A 21,582-nucleotide genomic window follows, 5' to 3' on the forward strand; every position below is an offset into this window, starting at 1 on the left:
GATGATGACATCATCATTTCGCGCCAGCAACCTCCCCCCCTCCTCAGTCGCCTCGGCCGGTACCGGTTGGAGCCCCGAGCGCCGCTGGCCCGCACATGCGCATAGCAGCGCTTGACCTCAGGCCCGGGCCCCCCCCGGGCCCGGGACACCTGTCCCCAGTAGCGGCGGCCACTCGGCCCAGGACCATGGGCAGCGCGGTGAGTGTCAGCGCCAGGGTGCGGCGGCTGGGGCGGGCGGGGCAGGCCGGTGCCCCCGAGGGAGAGAATAGGGCGATCGCCCAGTGACCCGCCGCCTGTCGGCCGCTGCCAGCTCCTGGCAGTGAGAGGCGAGGGACACCGGGAGCACGGGGCTGCGTCCCTGCCCCCCGTGGGCCTTTGCAGTGTTGTTCACTGACCACGCCGCCTTGAGCGGCCCCTTCGAGTGTGGGTTACCCCTCCTGCGAAACCACCTCTTCCCCCTGGGGTTCGGCTGGGACCCGCCCAGTGCCTTCCCCCGACCCGCTCGCCGAGAGAAGTCGGGCCGGTACACGATATTACCTCACCCGCCTTGCGTCTCATTTGTGGACCCCTCCTCTGCGTATGCAGTGCTGGTGTAGCTGTGTCCCGCGCAGGATATCAGCGAGACAAGGTGGGGGTGGTAATACCTCTTACAGGCCCACCTTCTCTTGGTGAGAGAGGTAGGCTCTCAAGCTACACACGACTCCCTTTCATGAATTTATCAAATTCTCTTTTTGAACCCAGCTATGCTTTTGGCCTTCACAACATCCCCCGGCAGGGAGTTCCACAGGTTGACTGTGCCTTGTGTAAAGAAGTACTTCCTTGTGTTTGTTTTAAACCTGCTGCCTCTTAATTTCATCTGGTGACCCCTGGTTCTTATGTTATGTGAAGGGGTAAATAACACTTCCCTATTTGCTTTCTCCACCCCACTCACGGTTTTATAGACCTCTATCCTATCTCCCCATAGTTGGGAGGAGGGCATGGGCCACAGAGAGAATGCAAAAGGGAGGGGAGGAAGAGATGGGAGCAAAGGGATGTGGAGGAAGGTAATCGGTAGGGCCTTGGGATAGTAGATTGGGTAAGGTGTGTGTATGTATGTGTGTGTACTGTGTGTTAATCCTTCTCTAAGGGAGGTGGCCCTGCCCACATCTGCTTGTTCTCTGGATGGGTATTGCAGTAGCCTGTGTTGCTCTGATATCAGGTTATTGCTAGGAAATGTCATTCTGTCCAGTGCTATGTTGTGATCTGTGGCTGCACCAAACTGGTTCCTCATCTCGCAGAAGCTTCTTTGATGGTGTGAGTGTGCTCTGCCAAATATGTGTGTGCGTATAGCGTGTTGTTTGGTGTCCATGTGTACATATAATGGTGTATGTCTATATATGTATATACTTATAGGAATATATGCATTGCCAGACTGGATCACCCACAGCCCATCTAGTCTAGTCTCCTATCTGATAGTGGCCAGCAGCAGTTGCTTCAGAGGAAGGTGTAAGAAACCTCATATTAGGTACATGTGGGAATATCTGCCCGTCTCCTAATCTCTCAAATTAGAAAAAGCATGAGGTTTACTATCTCTCCAAAATTTTGTTAACTCCTGATCTGCTATCATTATTTTATACAGTTTTTTTTTCATGTTCCCTCTTTATTTGTAAGGTAAATAATCCAAGTTTTGTAAATCTCTTTTCAGCTGAGCATTTTTCCAGGCCATTGATCATTCTCGTCACTCTTTTCTGAACTCCTAATTCTGGATTATCCTTTTGGGGGGGCGGGCGTGACCAATACTGCGCATGATATTGTAGATGAGACCACATCATTGATTTACAGAATGACATTGTAATACTCTCTGTATTCTCTCTCTCAATCCTTATGCATCCTAACATCGTGTTTGATTTTTTGGCCACAGCCGCACACCAAGCGAAGGTCTTCATTGGCCACGGTGTCACCCAGCTCCCTTTCCTGAATTGATAGTTTTAACTTAGAATCTTGCAAGGTGTATGAGGAGTATAATTTTCCCCTCCAGTGTGCATTACTTTTCATTTATCTACATTGAACTTCATTTGTTGTTGTGTTGCCTGTTCACCAAGCTTGTTTAGGTCCCTCTGAAGTCCCTCGCAAGCCTCTGTGGGCCTGACTAACTTAAAGAATTTTGTGTCATCTGCAAATTTTGCTACCTCACTGTTTACCTCCCTTTCCAGATCACAAATAAATATATTAAACAACACTGGACCTAATCTAGTGTGATTCTAGTAGAGTTGGTGTTATAGGAGGTAATTATAGCATTTTCATCATGAGCACCCTTTATAGCAAGAGAGAATAAAATGTGCCAGCTTGATTGCCTTGGAGACTGATGCCTCCATTTACCCACAGAATGGGATCATCATGGGCAGCAGCACTTTACATGTGTGCACACGCATTCCCCCATCTACCTTAGCTAGCAGGGAAATGTCTGAAAGGGCAGAAGGGGGGTCAGTTTTCAGTGACTTTCAGATCTTTAGCTTGACACCATGGCAAAGGGTGCCAATGACGGTGAGGGGTTTTTGTGTTATGAGCGCTTGGATCCAGACTGGCACTGAGCCAGCCGGAGGGGATGGTCTAAGCCTCTGAGTTGAAATTCCCAGAACCACAGTATCAAATCCAGAAAGGGTTGACTCAGTTTTTCATCCTTCTGAGGTAGATACTCCCTTGCAACAACAGATCTTTTTTTAAAAAAAAAAAAAAAAAAAAAGGCAAAATCTTCAAAATAGGGTGTATAAAGTTAGGTATCCAAATGCATAGTTAGGAACTTAAACTTTCATGTGTATGTGCCTAAATACAAATTTTGGTGCCTAACATTAAAGACTAAGATTAACAATTTTGACTCTCTCCTGTATGGTCTGTAATGGGCATTAAACATACTATAGTAAGAGGGGGAGGTTGCCTAATAGTTCCTGGGAAAAATTTCCATTCTCCCTCTTTTGTGCAAGGTACTGTGCACTAGCTAGTTGATCTTTTCTATCCCTATGGCAATTGTAATTTGTGGAGGTGGATGAATTTAGGCCCATATTAGTTAGGTCCATGTGAATAGAACCTTGCACCTGTTCTGAACTTTAATGATTTCAGTGGACCTTCCTCCACACAGATCCAGTAGCTTTTGGGAAGAAAGGTGCTGTAGATATGTGAAACATAATTTGTTATATCCTTGCAGAAAACTAGTGTTAATTCAGTGTTACGGCTGAGGCCAGGTCTCCACTATAAACTTGCCTCACTATAACTGTGTCATTCAGGGATGTGAAAAATCCGCACCCCTGAGCGACACAGTTATACCGACCTAAACCATGGTGTAGACAGTACTATGTTGACAGGAGGGCTTCTCCTGTTGACATACCTACTGCCTGTTGCAGAGGTGGATAGACTATGCCGATGGGAGAAGCTCTCCCATTGGCATAGTAGTGTCTTCACTGAAGCACTACGGCTGCACCATTGCCGTGTTTTAAGTGTAGACCTGCCCTGAAAGATCAAGCACCTAAGGGTCTACAATTTCAGCGTTAGGCCCTAGTCATGAAATCACTTACGTGCATGCTGAACTTTAAAAGTGAGTGGTTCCTTTGAAGCTACAGCTGGAAGCTTGACATTAACTCCGTTCCTTGAGCTTATACCTTAATAGAAGTTTCTCTTTATAACATTATAAATTATTTGTCAAATTGGTACCATGTACAGTATAACATAAGACTGCCATCTATGCAATAAACTACAATATATATCTGCTTCAGACTTGGCTTGATTTTTTTTTTTTAAAGTCTCAGTGAGATAAATAACAAGACAGTTGTTTCAGTAGTTTGGAAGTTATGAATATTTCCAGTCAGCAAGGTGAAACTTATTTTTTTATTTTTTAGATCAACTCAAACTTAGAAAGTTGTGGAGCTGTGAAACACCCTAGCAATATTTTTCACTGTACCTAGCTGGTCAGGTGGCACTGGAAAATGTCAAATATTATTTCATTGCAAGAGTTAAATGAGATCCAGAAAAGTCAACGGATTATTGACCTTTTGCCGAATGGATGGTTATGTCATTAAAAATGTAATGTTCTTAAAAGTTTACATTTCATCTTACAACATCCCCTCCCACAGCTGATCCAGTGTCAGTGTTAATCTTATCTAAGAGCGTAGACCCATTAAAAGTCATTTATGTTTACATGATGGGCACAGCAGCATGCAAATGAGAACAAGCTGTTGCTGTTAAATGACCCGGTTAGCTCAGCTGTTGGAGCAGATCTCAGATTAACCTGCTGATTGTTTCACGGTAGAGAATAACAACTCTTCCTCTATGACAAGGCTCAGACATAAAGCCAGTATCTTAACTACACCCCAGCATCATACCATGAAAAAGGGGGGTATTCATGGACAGGGCAGAGCAGATACAGAAATCAGGTTTTAATGCTCTGACCCTCTATACTTACGAATGTACTTACTCTTAAGTAGGTAAGTAGTTCAATTGACTTCAGTGGGGCTACTCAGCTGAGTAAAATTAAGTAGGTGCATAAGAGTTTGCAGGAACAGGGCCTTAGGGAAGGATTTTAGAATGTTCAGTAATGTTCCAATTGACGGTATTCAAAAAGAGATTATATTTTTAAAAATACAATAAAAATAATATATAGAATGTTGTTGATACTGTCATATCTAATACAGGAATATATCAAGTTCTAAGTTTTGCAATTTGTCCATTAACAATATTTTTATTTAAAAAAATCACTTAAAAGCAGTATAGTGTGTAGAAGCACATTGTTACATATACGATCATGTGTAAGTTTTAGTGATCTAGAACATCATCTGTTAGAAAGATACTTCATTTTCTTAATCACAAGATTAAGAATAATTCATAATATGGTTAGAATAATAATGCTGTACATCTATGTATTGTCTTTCACCCAAGGATCTCAAACCACTTTAGAAACTTGAATTAATTGTATGTTATGGGCTTTTTCTGTAGTGTTTCTCATGATAGTACCTGAGCACTTTACTAAATTTGTTCCTATAACACTCTTGTGAAGTAGGGAAGAAGTATTCCCATTTTACAGATGGGAAGCTGTAGCAAAGACTGGGGAGGCGACTTGTTCAGGGTCATATAGGATGCCCCGATAGACCCAGGAGCAGACCCCCAGATCTCCCAAATAACTTAACCACAACACCAATAATTTTCCTCTCTGTTAAGCCCCTGGGTCATACTGTTCATTGGTTATTAGGCAGAATTTACTTGGGGATTTCACCTTAAACAGTGCAACAATACATGGCCCCATTAAATAGGTCAGGATTATTATCTCTACAGGGTTAACTGAGGCGGAGGGTGGTTATGACTTGCCCAAAGTCTCACGTTGAGTTAATGAGGCTGTTCTGAGGTTTGTAAAGTACGGGTACTTTAATATCCTGGCATATAAGGTATTATAACCTTATAATAACTAATAGTAGCCTTGGTAATAATAGAAATTAATTTCAAAGGATGCTCTAATAATAAAGTGAAATTTCTTGTTAGTCCTAGCAATGATAGTATTTCTTCTTCAGCAAAAGAGAGAACTTTCCAGGCCTGTGTGTCTGAACTTTCTCCAGCTGTGAGATGCGAAGTAATAACAAGAAGCAATGTTACGGGGTGTGAAAGAAGGCTAGGGAAGTTCCCCATTATTTAATGGCATTGTCTGTTTAGTGTGTTGTCATCTGATAATTCCTGGAAATTGGCACATTAGAAGCATGAGGTGAAACGGAGAGCAGCTAACAGACTAATGCTCATCACTGTGAAATAATAACAAAGGTTACATGGAAACATGTTATGATTTTAAATCATAAAAACTGCATAAGACTAAGGATATTTCATTTATCTTTGTAGAATATGAAGGGAGAAATAAGGTAGGTAAATATCTTTTAAAACTATGGAGCACAGGGAATTGCCATGACAGTGAGGCCTCAAGGCTTATCCAAGCAAAGGGACGTACATCCTGTACAGTGTGAAAAAAACACATTGCTTTGTTTTTCTTGCAAAATGTTCCACTGTTTTCGTTTTGTTTGTTGGAAACCTCATTCTGGGATGTATTAGCAGGAGTGTTGTAAGCAAGACACAATAAGTAATTCCTCCTCTCTACTCCACGTTGATTAGGGCTCATCTGGAGTATTGTGTCTGGTTCTGGACACCACGTTTCGGGAAAGATATGAACGAATTGGCGAGAGTCCAGAGAAGAGCAACAAAAATTATTAAAGGTCTAGTAAACATGACCTGTGAGGGAAGATTAGGGGGAAAAAAGATGGGTTTGTTTAGTTTGGAGAAGAGAAGACCTAGGGGGTCATGATAACAGTTTTCAAGTACATAAAAGATTATTATAAGGAGTAGGGAGAAAAACTGTTCTCGTTAATTTCTGAGGATAGGTCAAGAAGCAATGGGCTTAAATTGCAGCAAGTTTAAGCAGTTTAAGTTGGACATTAGGAGAAACATCCTAACTGTCAGGGTGGTTAAGCACTGGAATAAATTGCCTAGGGAGGTTGTGGAATCTCCATCATTGGAGATTTTTAAGAGCAGGTTAGACAACACCTGTCAGGGATGGTCTAGAGAATATTTAGTCCTGCCTTGAATGCAGGGGACTGGACTAGAAAATATCTAGAGGTCTCTTCTAGTCCTTCAATTCTGTGATGCTTAGCAAGGTTTAAATTGAGCCCAGAATTGCTATTGTCTTTACTATGCCCAGTATTTATTTGCACAGTACGTAGAAATCCTCACTCGAATAGAGTTTTACTTATAAGTGAATAAGGATCAAATGAAAACCCATACATTAGTGGAACTAGTGACATGGGTAAGGACTGGTCATGTTGCAGTATCATGCCCCGTTGATTAAGAGGATGTGCTGTATGTTAATCAACCTTGCAAAATTGTCATGAAAATATACCAGTTCAGAGACACAATCCTCTTGCCTCCACTCCATTGCCATAGTGAGGTTGATGGTAGGCTAATATTAGAATCTAGATAGCATGCTGATTGGGTGTTTTGTAATCTAGTTAGGCAGTAATGGAAAAAATTATATTTTACTTTCCCATGAAAAAAATACATTACCCCAGGCAAGCGAGTGAATAGAGTTTTGCAAGGGGGCTGTAAATAGCAGCCAGGTTGGAATAGATCCACCAGACGCTCTCTATCTCCCTCTGGAGTTTTTTAAACATGTTTTCCTTCTGTTCCTTCCTGCAGGCCTGTTCCTTCCTGGAAATTCAGCAGAAAGTTTGCATTCATAGGTTGCCGAATCTTTTCCATATTAATGGATGACATTTGATATGTGCACTGCAAATCCTGCTCTGGGACTCTGTGAACTGTGGGGTGCCTGATGCCTGTAATCCCCATTCCCCGCCGTGTCCGTTCTTTCCACGGCCCCCACACAACATGTCTGCATTCAGCCTGTGGCCCAGTAAGGACCACTCACTTGGTGCGCACCAAGTACAACAACTTCGACATCTATCTGAAATCCCGATGGATGTACGGATTCATTCGCTTCCTGCTGTACTTCAGCTGCAGCCTGTTTACCTCCATCCTCTGGGTGGCACTCTCTCTCTTGTTTTGCCTTCAGTACCTGGGCATCCGGATCTTTCTGCGTTTCCAGTACAAACTCTCCATCATCCTCCTCTTGTTGGGGCGAAGGCGGGTGGACTTCAGCCTCATGAATGAACTGCTCATCTATGGAATTCACGTGACCATGCTGCTAGTGGGGGGGCTGGGCTGGTGTTTCATGGTGTTTGTGGATATGTAAATAAAGTGAGCGCACGTGGGCTCAGGAGGCGACTCTTACTCTACCCCAAACATATATCTCCTTTTCCTTTTTTTAAATATAAATTTATTTATCAGTGCTAGTTTTTTGATAAATTCATGTATCTGTCTCTGGAATTGGGTTTATTTCAATTTTATTTTATTTTTGAGGGCTGGGGTACTGCTTAATTCCAATCCCTGATTGCAAGTGGGCTACATTCGATTTTTGTTTGCACAGTGAAAAGTACATACATTTCCTTTCAGTTCATCGGAGTCTAGCCTGCTGAACTATTCCAGTGGGCATGAAAAGGGCAGTGATTTAACTGGAGGAGGGAAGTCAAATAATTTTGCACCCTGCCCCTTTAATCCATCTGTCTCCTCTTTCTAAAAATGTTCAGTGATGTCCTACACAAGTAATATATAGTCCTATATACCCAGTCTTCTCCCTCTATGTATTCTGGACTTTACATTATTCTTTGCTAAACATATTGGGCCAAATTCATCAGTGATTTGAGTAGACTTACACCAGGGATGTATTTGGACCATTTTGATATTTTATTTACCTCAGTCTGCAGCTTTGATAGCTTTGAATGGCTTCCCCACTAGGCATTTAAGGTGGGATCTTCCAAAATCACTCGACATTGACATATCATTCCATTTGAAGTAATGGAAGGAGAGTTAGGCCCAATGCTAAATGCTTCTGAAAATTCCACCCTCGGCAAATAGATCACTGGAAAATGATAGGCCTAGAGTAACTCATCTCCATCTCTTCCTTAACGCCAAACATATTTGGACCTGATTCTGATCTTTCTTACTTTGGGTTTACTCTAGTGTCTTCACGGAAGTTACTCCTGAATTGCACCAGTGCAAGTGAGATCAGACTATGGTGTCCTTCATTTAGGGGAACTTGAAAACTAACCAAAATCTGAAAGTGCAGCATTGTGAATTCTTAAATATTATAGAGGAAATATTCTGGCTCTGCCACCAGTTGTGGTAGGGGAAGGTCAAGTAATTAGAAACTTTTTCTGTGGATTTAATAATCGAGAGACAAGTTCTGATCTCAGTCACACCGATCTTAATCTGGGGTAATTCCCCTGAAATCCATTTACTCATAACTGCAACTGAGTTCAGTGCCTGGCCCAAAGTGTCTGTTCAGAGTTACCAGCATTTACTCAAAACAAACTTAGAATGTTGTCCCTTTCCCCATTTTTCTGTAAGGAATTGCAGATTGATTCCTTACAGGAAGGTTGACTACAAAGACCAAGACCTGTTTCTGTTTTCAAACCATTATAATTCAGTCCATTGAAGTCAATGGAGTCATGCTGATATAAAGTTAGTGTAAGTGAGATGAGAATTAGGTCACTAATGTATTGAAAAGAACATTTTTGTGGTCCAGTATTTGTATTGCCTTCAGTAGGGTTACTTCACAGAGTCCAATACATACTCATATGCTGAGAAAAAAGGTACTTTTACGTTGCAGCTTGTGGGAACAGTGCCTTTTGGTGGTAGACCTTTTGTTTTGCAAATTTGCGGATGCAGAGTAGGGATGCTTCTGTCTGAAGCCTTAATCTAGAGCAAAACCAGAAATTATTTATACAGTCTGATAATCCAATAATACAGACTGACCACAGGGTGCTGATTAAGGCTGGGTCCCTGCAGAATAAATCTTAGATCAGCACTGCAGGAGCTGAGGGACGTTTCTATGGGAGCAAAGTGGTTAATCAGTGTGCCATGAACCATGTTCTCTTGATGCTCTGTGGTAGTTGCCAGAACTCTGCATGTAACTGCTCCCCTTGGGCTTTGTTCTAGGAGAGCTCACGCAACTGCTGTGTTTATTAAATCTGGCTACCCAACCTGCACTCATCACCCTTGCGTCTGAGCACCTTGCACATTCTTAATTTGTTTTAGTAATATCTGATGTTTAAGGCTAAGATTTTGTCATGGGTATTTTTTAGTAAAAGTCACAGAAGGCCACAACACACAATGCTGTTGGGACTTGCAGCTGCTCCAGCTCCGCCACTGCCCCCGGGGGACTGACCCAACTCTGGCTGGCTGCCGGTCAGCTGTTTTGGTGGCCCAGGGGTTAGCCACTGGTCAAAGGTTCTGGCAACTGTGATTTGAGCAGCCCCGAGACTGACAGCTGCTCCAGCCCTGCCCCAGAAGAAGTCCCGGAGGTCCCAGAAAGTAATGGAATCTGCGACCTCCGTGACAGTATCACTGCCTTACTTATGTTTCTTATATATGAGTTTCCAGAATTGATGGGAGGGAGGGAGATCCTCTGTGATACTTCCATTCCCCAATCCTCCCACCCAAAATTTGGAGGCCCAGATTCTGGGCTCCAATGCACAGACCCTTTCTAGCAAAGCTGTATCGGGTCTCTAGGGAGGGCGGTTTCCCACGTGGGATAACAATGCCCTGTTATCTCCATTCTCCATGCAGCTCCCAGCCTAAGGGAGTAGGAAGGAGTAGAGTTGGAGTACTCTGGGCACCGATTATCCTAGCCTCCCTGACAATTCATAGGGAGTCACTGCAGGCAATATAAGTTACAGCAGCCTTGGAGCTGCTCTGACTAATGCTGGGGCCCCAGCAGCCCCCAAACCATCCAAAATCCCACAGCTGCAAAAGTCAGGTAAAGCCACTTGTGCTCCTCCCAACTGTGCCTGGCTGGCACATCACAGAATCTGGCTTTAAGTCAGGTGAAAACTCTTGGCAGAGGGGATCTCTTTCAGTGCCTATTTAAATAACAGCCAGAAGAGGGGTCACTGGAGAGTGTGCTGTCTTGATTTCTCCTCACCTGCTCCATCTTCTGCATGAGCTATCTACAGCAGTCCCAGTCCTTGTTGATCCAGGGAGCCAGGCACCAAATATGCACCCCTGTGTTTCAGTGCATTACAGTGTTCCTAAAGCGCCATGCTGGCCCTCGGTGTCCAAAATTGGATATTACTTATCAAGTGAATGTCCTTCTAAAGTCAAGTAAAAGGGAAATGTTTATCAAATCAAGGAAAGGAGCAGACCAAGTCAAGGATAAAAGGTCACATAAAAGATTAAATGTAGATGAAAATGGTGCCCTATATATGAAAATGATCCCCCAATTTATTCCCTACACCCAAATGTCTGCTGTAAAATGCCCTAAAGCTTCACTTACCAAGACCTGACTTCAGGACTCTGTGATTCTCCTGGAAAGGTGGATAACTTGGAAGGCTGTAAATGCATGGTGTGATTACAGCAGGCGAACAAGTAGCAAGATTCCTATGTTCTATTCCCAGATGTGTCACTATTGCTGAGAGCTTGGGTAAGTCCTTGAAACTGACTCATTTTCCACATCTGTAAAATGGAGATTATACCTGCCTTCCTTTGTAAAGTGCTAATGATCTTTGTTTGAAAGGTACTAAATACACAAAGGGAAAAATATTACGTCACAGGCCCTAAGCCAGTGCAAGACCTATATTCCTTAACATCACCATCACCTATGCATTGTATCAGCTGCAGCTGGGGAAATGATGGCCTTTGAACACCAATGTTGGCAGGTAAGAGGAAGAGGGAGTAGTTTTCAAATTTTTAAAATGTGTCAACTTGAACATTTTAGGTGTACATGAATAGACTAATATTTGGCACCTATAGAGAACTTTTCATCTTCAAAGTGTTTTACAAACACTAGCTAATTAATCCTCACAACGTCCCTAGGAGGTTGCTGAATAAGTAAGATCTTGGTAACGATTTGGGATTGTAATCAGTGTTTTAATACAGGGATTTTGTTTTTAAGCATTTAAGTTTACTTTTAATTAAAGGTTTTTCTCAAGGAGTTGAGATGTTCAAGGTGACCTACAAGTTCAAGGAGGTGACGGTGGGCTGTGAGGGGAAAATCCTGTTAACCAAGCCAGAGCTATATTATGGACAGATTTCAGAGTAGCAGCCGTGTTAGTCTGTATTCGCAAAAAGAAAAGGAGGACTTGTGGCACCTTAGAGACTAAGTAATTTATTTGAGCATAAGCTTTTGTGAGCTACAGCTCACTTCATCGGATACATAAAGTGGAAAATACAGTGAGGAGATTTATATACACACAGACCATGAAAAAATGGGTGTTTATCATACACATTGTAAGGAGAATGATCACTTAAGATGAGCTATTACCAGCAGGAGAGTGGGGTGGAGGGAGAGAAAACCTTTTGAGTGATAATCAATGTGGGCCATTTCCAGGAGTTAAAAAGAACGTCTGAGGAACGGCGGGGGTGGGGTGGGGAATAAACAAAGGGAAATAGTTTTACTTTGTATAATGACTCAACCACTCCCAGTCTCTATTCAAGCCTAAATTAATTGTATCCAATTTGCAAATTAATTCCGATTCAGCAGTCTCTGGTTGGAGTCTGTTTTTGAAGTTTTTTTGTTGAAGAATAGTCACTTTTAGGTCAGAAATCGAGTGACCAGAGAGATTGAAGTGTTCTCCGACGGGTTTATGAATGTTATAATTTTTGACATCTGATTTGTGTCCATTTATTCTTTTACGTAGAGACTGTCCAGTTTGACCAATGTACATGGCAGAGGGGCATTGCTGGCACATGATGGCATATATCACATTGGTAGATGTGCAGGTGAACGAGCCTCTGAGTAAACGACATGGTGAAGCGTGTGCTTTCAATACGCAATTTTTTCTCATAAAGCTTTCTTCATTGCAAAAATCCTTTTTATAAAAAAAAGAAAAAAAATTATCAGAACAGACCAAATAATAAAATGGGTAGAAGATGGAATTTATTCCTATGTCTTTAGGAGTCAGACAAATAGCCAATTAATGTCAGTTGCCAGAAATATTTTAGCCTGAGCAGGTATGTGCAAACCCTACTCCACTGTGGAAATCAGTTTTCCCTTGGATTTATTCCTGTTTCCCAAACTCTCAGACATGAGAGAGAGAGAGACAGACATGGTCAGATTAAAAATAATTAGAAAAAAAAAGTTCATTATATTACAGATAACACTATAGATCATTAAAACTGAAACGATTTGAAAAATTTAACCAACTTTTCACCATTGGTGCTTTTTGCTTCGCTTTTCCAGTTTCATCTTGGACAATGAGATAAACTCGTCACTGTCACTTTTGTTTTTAGTCAGTTTTTCCTTGATCCTCTCATGCTGCTTCTTTGGGCTACTGCAGATTAATGTTTGTTTGGTTTTCAAAGTGCTTTCAGGGAAATTTAAAAAGAAACCATAGAAGCATTTCTATTTGTCTTAAGTTCTGAGAGAGGTTATTTTTACCAGACCGACATTTTGGGCTGTATTTGATCTGACAATGTCCCTTTGGGGTCCAATCCTGCAGTCTTTGCACATCCAAAACTCCCTTTGATATCTCCTTTTCAAGTCATTGAAGGTTTCAGATATGCAGGGAATAGAAGACCTTTATGTTTTTGAAGCAGGAACTCCCAATCTGTTACAGCAGACTTGAGGGCAAGGATGATTGTATGTGTGGTAACAAAGTCACATTAGCTCTGCCCTTTAACTGATGAATGTAGAAAATACAATGCAAAGTGTTTGATTTGCACCATGTTAACCTTTTGAAACATGGATACAACTCAGTGTCTTGAGTGCCTGTTGAGTTCTTTATGAAACATGCCACCTTCAATAAACTTTTTTTTTTAATGTCTGAATGGATTGGTTGTTTAAACCAATGGGAAGATGTTAGAGATTCTGTTTTACAAAGATACTACCACTCTGCTCTGGTATTGTTTGCCATCCACATTGCACAGATGTAAATTATTACAGCAAGTGGTGAGGCGGTAGAGAATCAGGCCCAGTGTAATTAAGCCTCACAGACATCCTTGTGAGGTGAGTGTAATTATATCTATTTTTATAGCTGGGTAAATTAATGATTAGGAAGGTTAGTCACCACGGAGTTATTGGGAGAGCCAGGAGTCCTGACTCCCAGGCCCTTGCTCTAACCTGACTTAGGTCTTGCCATATCCCCTTGCAGGTGTGGAGTAGATGCACAGGTTGCTGTCTGCTGTCCCTCTCCTGTGGGGGGATGGGACTGCACTACAACATTGTGATCACGATGCAGCAGTCAATTAGGCCATGACCAATTGTGGGGTTAATCTCACTTTTTGCATCAACTGAGAAGTGCCAGAGACTCCATAACATCTACTAAGGACGTTGTTATTGCTCCTGATTTTACATAGAAGGTACTCAGATGGTAGGGTGATGGGCAGCTGCATACACAGATCCAAGATAGATGCTGACCATGATTTGCTCTGGTCTGCACTAATTGGTTAGCTTTGTGTAATGTTTTCTAGCCAATGAAGCCATGGGCTCCAGAGAGACAAGTATGGAGAGGGCGATTACAAGCAGGAAAAGATAAACTTCTGGAGCAGCATTCATGTGGCTCCAGGAACCCAAACCCTCCCATAAGGGGCACAAAGAGGCCGTAGCCACTACTACTGCCCAAAAGCTAGAATATCAGCCACAGAGTGCTGTGGGGAGAGGAGGTTGTGAGGGGTTGGATCACAGAAACCCCCTGGGAGCTGCCACCTGATGTGCTAAGACTACTTCTCCTCCTGCTTTCCTGCCCTGCCAGCGTAGGACTCCAGCACCCTGCCTGGTTTGAGCCAGACCTGCTAGCCTGCTGCAGAGCCAGACCCAGGTCTGAACCACGTCCCCTGACAGCTGTAGGCTTAACTGAAAGCAGCTTACAGAAGTGTGCCTGTCTTTAACACTCAGATGCCCAATTCCCAATGGGGTCCAAACCCTAAATAAATCTGTTTTACCCTCTATAAAGCTTATACAGGGTAAACTCAAATTGTTCGTCCTCTATAACACTGGTAGAAATGCACAGCTGTTTGGCCCCCCAAGTATTAATACATACTCTGGGTTAATTAATAAGTAAAAAGAGATTTTATTAAATACAGAAAATAGGATTTAAGTGGTTCTAAGTAGTAACAGACAGAACAAAGTGAATTACCAAGCAAAATAAAATAAAAGACATCGGACTAAGTCTAGTACAGTAATAAAAACTGAATACAGATAAAATCTCACCCTTAGAGATGTTTCAGTAAGTTTCTTTCACAGACTGGAGCTGGAGACCTTCCTAGTCTGGGCACAATCCTTTCCCCTGGTACAGCCCTTGTTCCAACTCAGGTGGTAGCTAGGGGATTCCTCATGATGGCTGCCTTCCTTGTTCTGTTCCACCCATTTATATATCTTTTGCATAAGGCAGGGATCCTTTGTCCCTCTGGATTCCCACCCCTCCTTCTCAGTGGGAAAGCACCAGATTAAAGATGGATTCCAGTTCAGGTGACATGGTCACATGTCCTGTCAGACCCCAAGCCTTCATTCCTCCCAGCCTGTCTCACAGGAAGGCCTACCTGCAACCAGAGCCATCCACAGTCAATTGTCCCGGTTGACGGGAACCATCAAGATTCCAAATCACCATTAATGGCCCACACTTTGCATAACTACAATAGGCCCTCAGAATTATATTTCATATTTCTAGTTTCAGATACAAGAGTGATACATTTATACACATAGGATGACCACACTCAATAGATTATAAGCTTTGTAATGATACCTTACAAGAGACCTTTATTTTAGTTACATTATATTCACACTCTATATATAGAGTTCAGAGTAGCAGCCGTGTTAGTCTGTATCTGCACAAAGAAAAGGAGGATTTGTGGCACCTTAGAGACTAACAAATTTATTTGAGCATAAGCTTTCGTGAGCTACAGCTCACTTCATCGGATGCATTCAGTGGAAAAGTGAGCTATTACCAGCAGGAGAGCGGGGGGGCCGGGGGCGGTAGTGATAATCAACGTGGGCCATTTCCAGCAGTGGACAAGAATGTCTGAGGAACAGCCGGGGGCAGGGGGCGGAGGGGGATGGAATAAACATGGGGAAATAGTTTTACTTTGTGTAATGACCCATCCACTCCCAGTCTTTATTCAAGCCTAAGTTAATTGTATCCAGTTTGCAAATTAATTCCAATGCAGCAGTCTCTCCTTGAAGTCTGTTTTTGAAGTTTTTTTGTTTAAGAATTGCCACTTTTAGGTCTGTAATCGAGTGACCAAAGAGGTTGAAGTGTTCTCCGACTGGTTTTTGAATGTTATAATTTTTTGCGTCTGATTTGTGTCCATTGATTTTTTTACATAGAGACTGTCCAGTTTGACCAATGTACATGGCAGAGGGGCATTGCTGGCACATGATGGCATATATCACATTGGTAGATGTGCAGGTGAACAAGCCTCTGATAGTGTGGCTGATGTGATTAGGCCCTATGATGATGTCCCATGAATAGATATGTGGACACAGTTGGCAACGGGCTTTGTTGCAAGGATAGGTTCCTGGGTTAGTGGTTCTGTTGTATGGTTGCTGGTGAGTATTTGCTTCAGGTTGGGGGGCTGTCTGTAAGCAAGGACTGGCCTGTCTCCCAAGATCTGTGAGGGTTACCAAAAGAAACTACAGCATTTGCTCAAGAAAATCCCTGAAAAAGCACAAGAACAAATCCGAACAAATCTGGAATGCTGACCAGGGGTATTCTATCTGCTACCCAAGATCCATAAATTGGAAATCCTGGATGCCCCATCATCTCAGGCATTGGCACCCTGACAGCAGGATTGTCTGGCTATGTAGACTCCCTCCTCAGGCCCTATGCTAGCAGCACTCCCAGCTATCTTTGAGACACCACTGACTTCCTGAGGAAACTACAATCCATCGGTGATCTTCCTGAAAACACCATCCTGGCAAACTGTGGATGTAGAAGCCCTCTACACCAACATTCCACACAAAGATGGACTACAAGCCGTCAGGAACACTATCCCCGATAATGTCACGGCTAACCTGGTGGCTGAACTTTGTGACTTTGTCCTCACCCGTAACTATTTCACATTTGGGGACAACGTATACCTTCAAATCAGCGGCACTGCTATGGGTACCCGCATGGCCCCACAGTATGCCAACATTTTTATGGCTGACTTAGAACAACATTTCCTCAGCTCTCGTCCCCTAATGCCCCTACTCTAATTGCGCTACACTGATGACATCTTCATCATCTGGACCCATGGAAAAGAAGCCCTTGAGGAATTCCACCATGATTTCAACAATTTCCATCCCGCCATCAAACTCAGCCTGGACCAGTCCACACAAGAGATCCACTTCCTGGACACTACGGTGCTAATAAGCAATGGTCACATAAACACCACCCTATACCGGAAACCTACTGACCGCTATGCCTACCTACATGCCTCCAGCTTTCATCCAGACCACACCACACGATCCATGGTGTACAGCCAAGCTCTGCGTTACTACTGCATTTGCTCCAAATCCTCAGACAGAGACAAACACCTACAAGATCTCTATCAAGCGTTCTTACAACTACAATATCCACCTGCTGAAGTGAAGAAACAGATTGACAGAGCCAGAAGAGTACCCAGAAGCCACCTCCTACAGGACAGGCCCAACAAAGAAAATAACAGAACGCCACTAGCCATCACCTTCAGCCCCCAACTAAAACCTCTCCAACGCATCATCAAGGATCTACAACCTATCCTGAGGGATGACCCATCACTCTCACAGATCTTGGGAGACAGGCCAGTCCTTGCTTACAGACAGCCCTCCAACCTGAAGCAAATACTCACCAGCAACCACACACCACACAACAGAACCACTAACCCAGGAACCTATCCTTGCAACAAAGCCCGTTGCCAACTGTGTCCATGTATCTGTTCAGGGGACATCATCATGGGGCCTAATCACATCAGCCACTCTATCAGAGGCTCGTTCACCTGCACATCTACCAATGTGATATATGCCATCATGTGCCAGCAATGCCCCTCTGCCATGTACATTGGCCAAACTGGACAGTCTCTACGTAAAAGAATCAATGGACACAAATCAGACTTCAAAAATTATAACATTCAAAAACCAGTCGGAGAACACTTCAACCTCTTTGGTCATTCGATTACAGACCTAAAAGTGGCAATTCTTAAACAAAAAAACTTCAAAAACAGACTCCAAGGAGAGACTGCTGCATTGGAATTAATTTGCAAACTGGATACAATTAACTTAGGCTTGAATAAAGACTGGGAGTGGATGGGTCATTACACAAAGTAAAACTATTTCCCCATGTTTATTCCATCCCCCTCCGCCCCCCGCCTCCCCCCCCCGGCTGTTCCTCAGATGTTCTTGTCCACCGCTGGAAATGGCCACCTTGATAATCACTACCCCCCCCCCCCCGCCCTTGCTGGTAAAAGCTCACCTTAAGTGATCACTCTCATTGCAGTGTGTATGGTAACACCCATTGTTTCGTGTTCTCTGCATATAAATCTCTCCACTGCATGCATCCGATGAAGTGAGCTGTAGCGCACGAAAGCTCATGCTCAAATAAATTGGTTAGTCTCTAAGGTGCCACAAGTCCTCCTTTTCTTTTTTTGAATGAGAATGATAGGAGCAAAATGGTGTACTGACATCAGAGTTCTGTGTGTGGGCGTGGCCCATTCAGAGTCATGTACTGTGCAGGATCACTAATTTAAGCAAAATTAATGCGTGTGCTCTCTGAGCATACATCATGAAGCTGACCATTTCACTTCTCAACATTTTAAGAATCAGGCTGCTTTAATTGGCGATAATGTGCTCTTTGTGTAAGAGAGCAAGCTCAGGCCAGATTCCGGTTGAGTTACACCAGTGGAAATCCACAGCAACTCCACTGAAGGCACTGGAAATATACTAGTGGAAGTAAAATCAGTATATGAGCCCTTTGTAAGTGCATTAGTTGGTGAAAAGCTAATTCCATTCTGCCCCATGTTCTTAGACAAGTCATAACAACTTGTATTTATACAGCATCTGTCATCCTCATGCATTTGACAAACTTAACTAGTTGATATTCAAATTGTACACGGGGGACCACATCCTCAGCTGGTGTAAACTGGTGTAGCTCAAATGAAGTAAGTGGCGCTAAACCAATTTGCACCAGCGGAGGGTCTAGCCCTGGGATTACTTCAATCATCTCCTTGCTGTATCCAGCTACTCTATTGTATTAAAAGACAGCTAAAAATACATGATCTATTTTCCTAATGTTATTCATCTATGCAAGCAAGTGCTGTAGTTGCCATCGCTTAGTTACGTGATGACAGATGACTGGGCAGGACACCCGCTCTTCCATCAATGGCTGGGGAGGTGCCACAGTGGCTTCTATTGCGACATGGTCCACACGGTGAAAAAGTTTGAGAAGCCCTTCTCTGAAGCACCAGGTGTTGGCCGCTTCTGGAGGCAGGATATTGGAGTTGGTGGATCTTGTCTCTGATCTGGTACAGTAAATCCTTAAGTTTCTAGTTAGTAGACAGGGCAAGATGTAGTGTGGTGCAAGCCATACAATGGGATAGATAAAAGGAGGCATTTGATCAACTAATGAGTTTGGAGTCCTGTAGGTGTGCTACGTTTATAAGACTATCTGTGCTTGAAAGCGTGTTATTCATGGCCTTGTGACTCCCAAAGCACTTGAGAGATGCAACCGTCTTAGTAACAACCCACTCCTTGTCATGTTGGATTGCTTACAAAAGCCCTGTATGTGCTAAGGAAATTCAAACTATTGCAACCATATTGATGTTAAGTCTACATATTGCAAGATCAAGCAGCATTTGTGCAAGCCATGCCTTGCACTAGTTGCAATAGTGTCCATGTTAGGGGTTAGCACACTGGTAATTACGTCAGTATATGAATTTCCTTTTTGTAGACAGGGCTCAAGAGCCAGGTTTATCTTGTAGGCCTAAGCCCTACTCAGGGGCTGCGTGGACCCACGCCAATCAAGCAGGACACCAGGAGGTATTGCCACGACTGCTTCTGGAGCTCTTCAGCATGCGGGGGGGGGTGTGTGTGTGTGTTTCTACTGCGCATTCCCTTAGGAGGGTGCAGTGTGGATGGTGCACGGCAAAGCCATGCTCCCTCCCTGCCACATTTCGGGTGGTGGAGCCCTTGGGAGTGCTAACAGAGAACAGTCCCTGTGCTTAGAAGAGCTGTGATTGTGGCTGACCCCTGTACCAGGAAATCCAAGGGGCTAAGCTTCCTTCTGCTCTCTCCTACTTGTTCATCACAAACAGGGACAGTCTGGCCTGGAGCTCACTCCCTGAGCTATCATTCCCAATGCAGTTAACCCACGGTGATAGGCAAGGTCTTGGGGTTTGGTTTTTTTTTTTCTGGAAGCTGTGAAAACTAACAAGGTGTGTTTACTCCCAGGAAAGGCTTTTAGGGGTGCTTTTGCACAGTGACACAGCAGTTCGGGTGAAGACACTGCTGGGAAAAATGAAGCCTTGTTATCTTTTAACATCTTTGTTTAGCCAAACAACGTTTCCATAGCCCCTGGACAGCTATGTTGCCAAGGGGAAAAAAAACACTCATCTCATTTCTTCACCAGCCAATTCACCATGTTAATTTTCTCTTCCTGCTTCAAAGCAGTCGTCATGCCCAGAAAATGTCAGTTCAAAGCAAAGTTTTTGTCCAGTAATAAGCCAATGAAAATTGCTAAGTACAAGATATTTTTATTCAGCTACTAAAAACTGTGCTTAAGGGATATCGAGGGCTGGGGTTGTCAGGGTTTGCTCTGAATTTTTGCTGCTTTGGTGGCTCTAAATCAGAGTTTAATCCCTGATGCACACTAATGTGGGGCTTATCTCCATGCAAAATTGTACCAGTTTAACTAAAGGTGTGGTTTTAAAGTAATTTAGATAAACTAGTGCAAACCCCTGTGCGGACACTCTTAAATCAATATAAATCTGACCCGTCAATTTAAAATAAACCAGAATAAGCCCCTCTTAAACCAAAATAAAAACATCCATCCAGGGGTTATTAACTAACTAAATTGATTTAAAAACCATTTTAACTTAAACTAGTGCAGCTTTCTTGAGTAGAGAAGGCATAAGTCAAACCAATGCAACTTCTGGATGTAAACAAGGCCTTATCTCAGAGTTTGCCTAGTGTCTTATGGCCTCTCAATGATTTAACTTGTAACCTTCCTTCGATTATAAACGTCATGGTGCTACTCTTAAATCCTCAGAAAAGTCCTTTCAGACAAGACATTTGTTGGTGAAGGGAACAGGGGAGAAGTTGGGGTGATTCAGAGTGGATAAGTAGAGGCGAGTAAATAGTTGAACTGAACTAGCCTTGATAGATACCACATAAACCACTGGAGACAAATACTGAAGTCATTGCCTACTTCTTACTCAGACGAATCTCCCATTGGCTCCAGTGAGAGTTTTTCCTTTTTAAATTTTAAGTTTTTACATTTGTTAGTCTCTAAGGTGCCACAAGTACTCCTTTTCTTTTTTTCCTGAGGAAGGATGCCAAGGTTGTACATGTTAATGAAATGAACCACTCTTCCCTTCAGATTTCCTGCTCTTTTTGGGAATGTTCCTACTGAGTGAGTTGCTCTCAAGGAGTAAAGACATTTTTATGAAAATTTTGCCAAAAATTAATAAATTGGAGAAAATCGCAATCTGTTTGCGGCCATCCAAAAAAGAGGTGAAGTTCATAAAATAAATGATTTGTTACAAATTATTTGCTCAGCAAGGGGAGGAATTTGCAATTGGGTGGGCAGGGGCTTCCTTGTTATTTGCCAAAAGCAAAAGAACGAAATCAGTACAAAATGGAATTTCATTTCCAAGCTTCTAAAACTATTTAAAAAAAGCGTAATGCTGCCCCTCAAATATGGTATCACAATCATTTATTCCAATATCAAAGATACATGAAACCTCACAGCAGGAGACCGTAGCCACACACTCGGGCCCTTAAAGGATCCATCATTATCTTTATCCTAAACCTATATTTCACCCCATTGTACCTAGCAATTGCAGCATATATACACCTTCACAT

The 21,582-nt window shown here is 42.9% G+C and overlaps 1 protein-coding gene across 1 annotated transcript; it reads left to right on the forward strand.

Moving 5' to 3' along the window:
- The first annotated feature begins 8 nt into the window (after positions 1–8).
- On the forward strand, positions 9–7,796 carry TMEM250 (transmembrane protein 250). Its single transcript, XM_073314000.1, has 2 exons — positions 9–197; positions 7,194–7,796. Exon 2 carries the CDS (start codon positions 7,327–7,329, stop codon positions 7,744–7,746), a length of 420 nt encoding a protein of 139 aa, XP_073170101.1. The 5' UTR covers positions 9–197; positions 7,194–7,326; the 3' UTR covers positions 7,747–7,796.
- The last annotated feature ends 13,786 nt before the right edge of the window (positions 7,797–21,582 follow it).

Source organism: Lepidochelys kempii, chromosome 16 (assembly GCF_965140265.1).
Source record: "Lepidochelys kempii isolate rLepKem1 chromosome 16, rLepKem1.hap2, whole genome shotgun sequence".
In the NCBI taxonomy this organism is placed as follows: Eukaryota; Metazoa; Chordata; order Testudines; family Cheloniidae; genus Lepidochelys; species Lepidochelys kempii.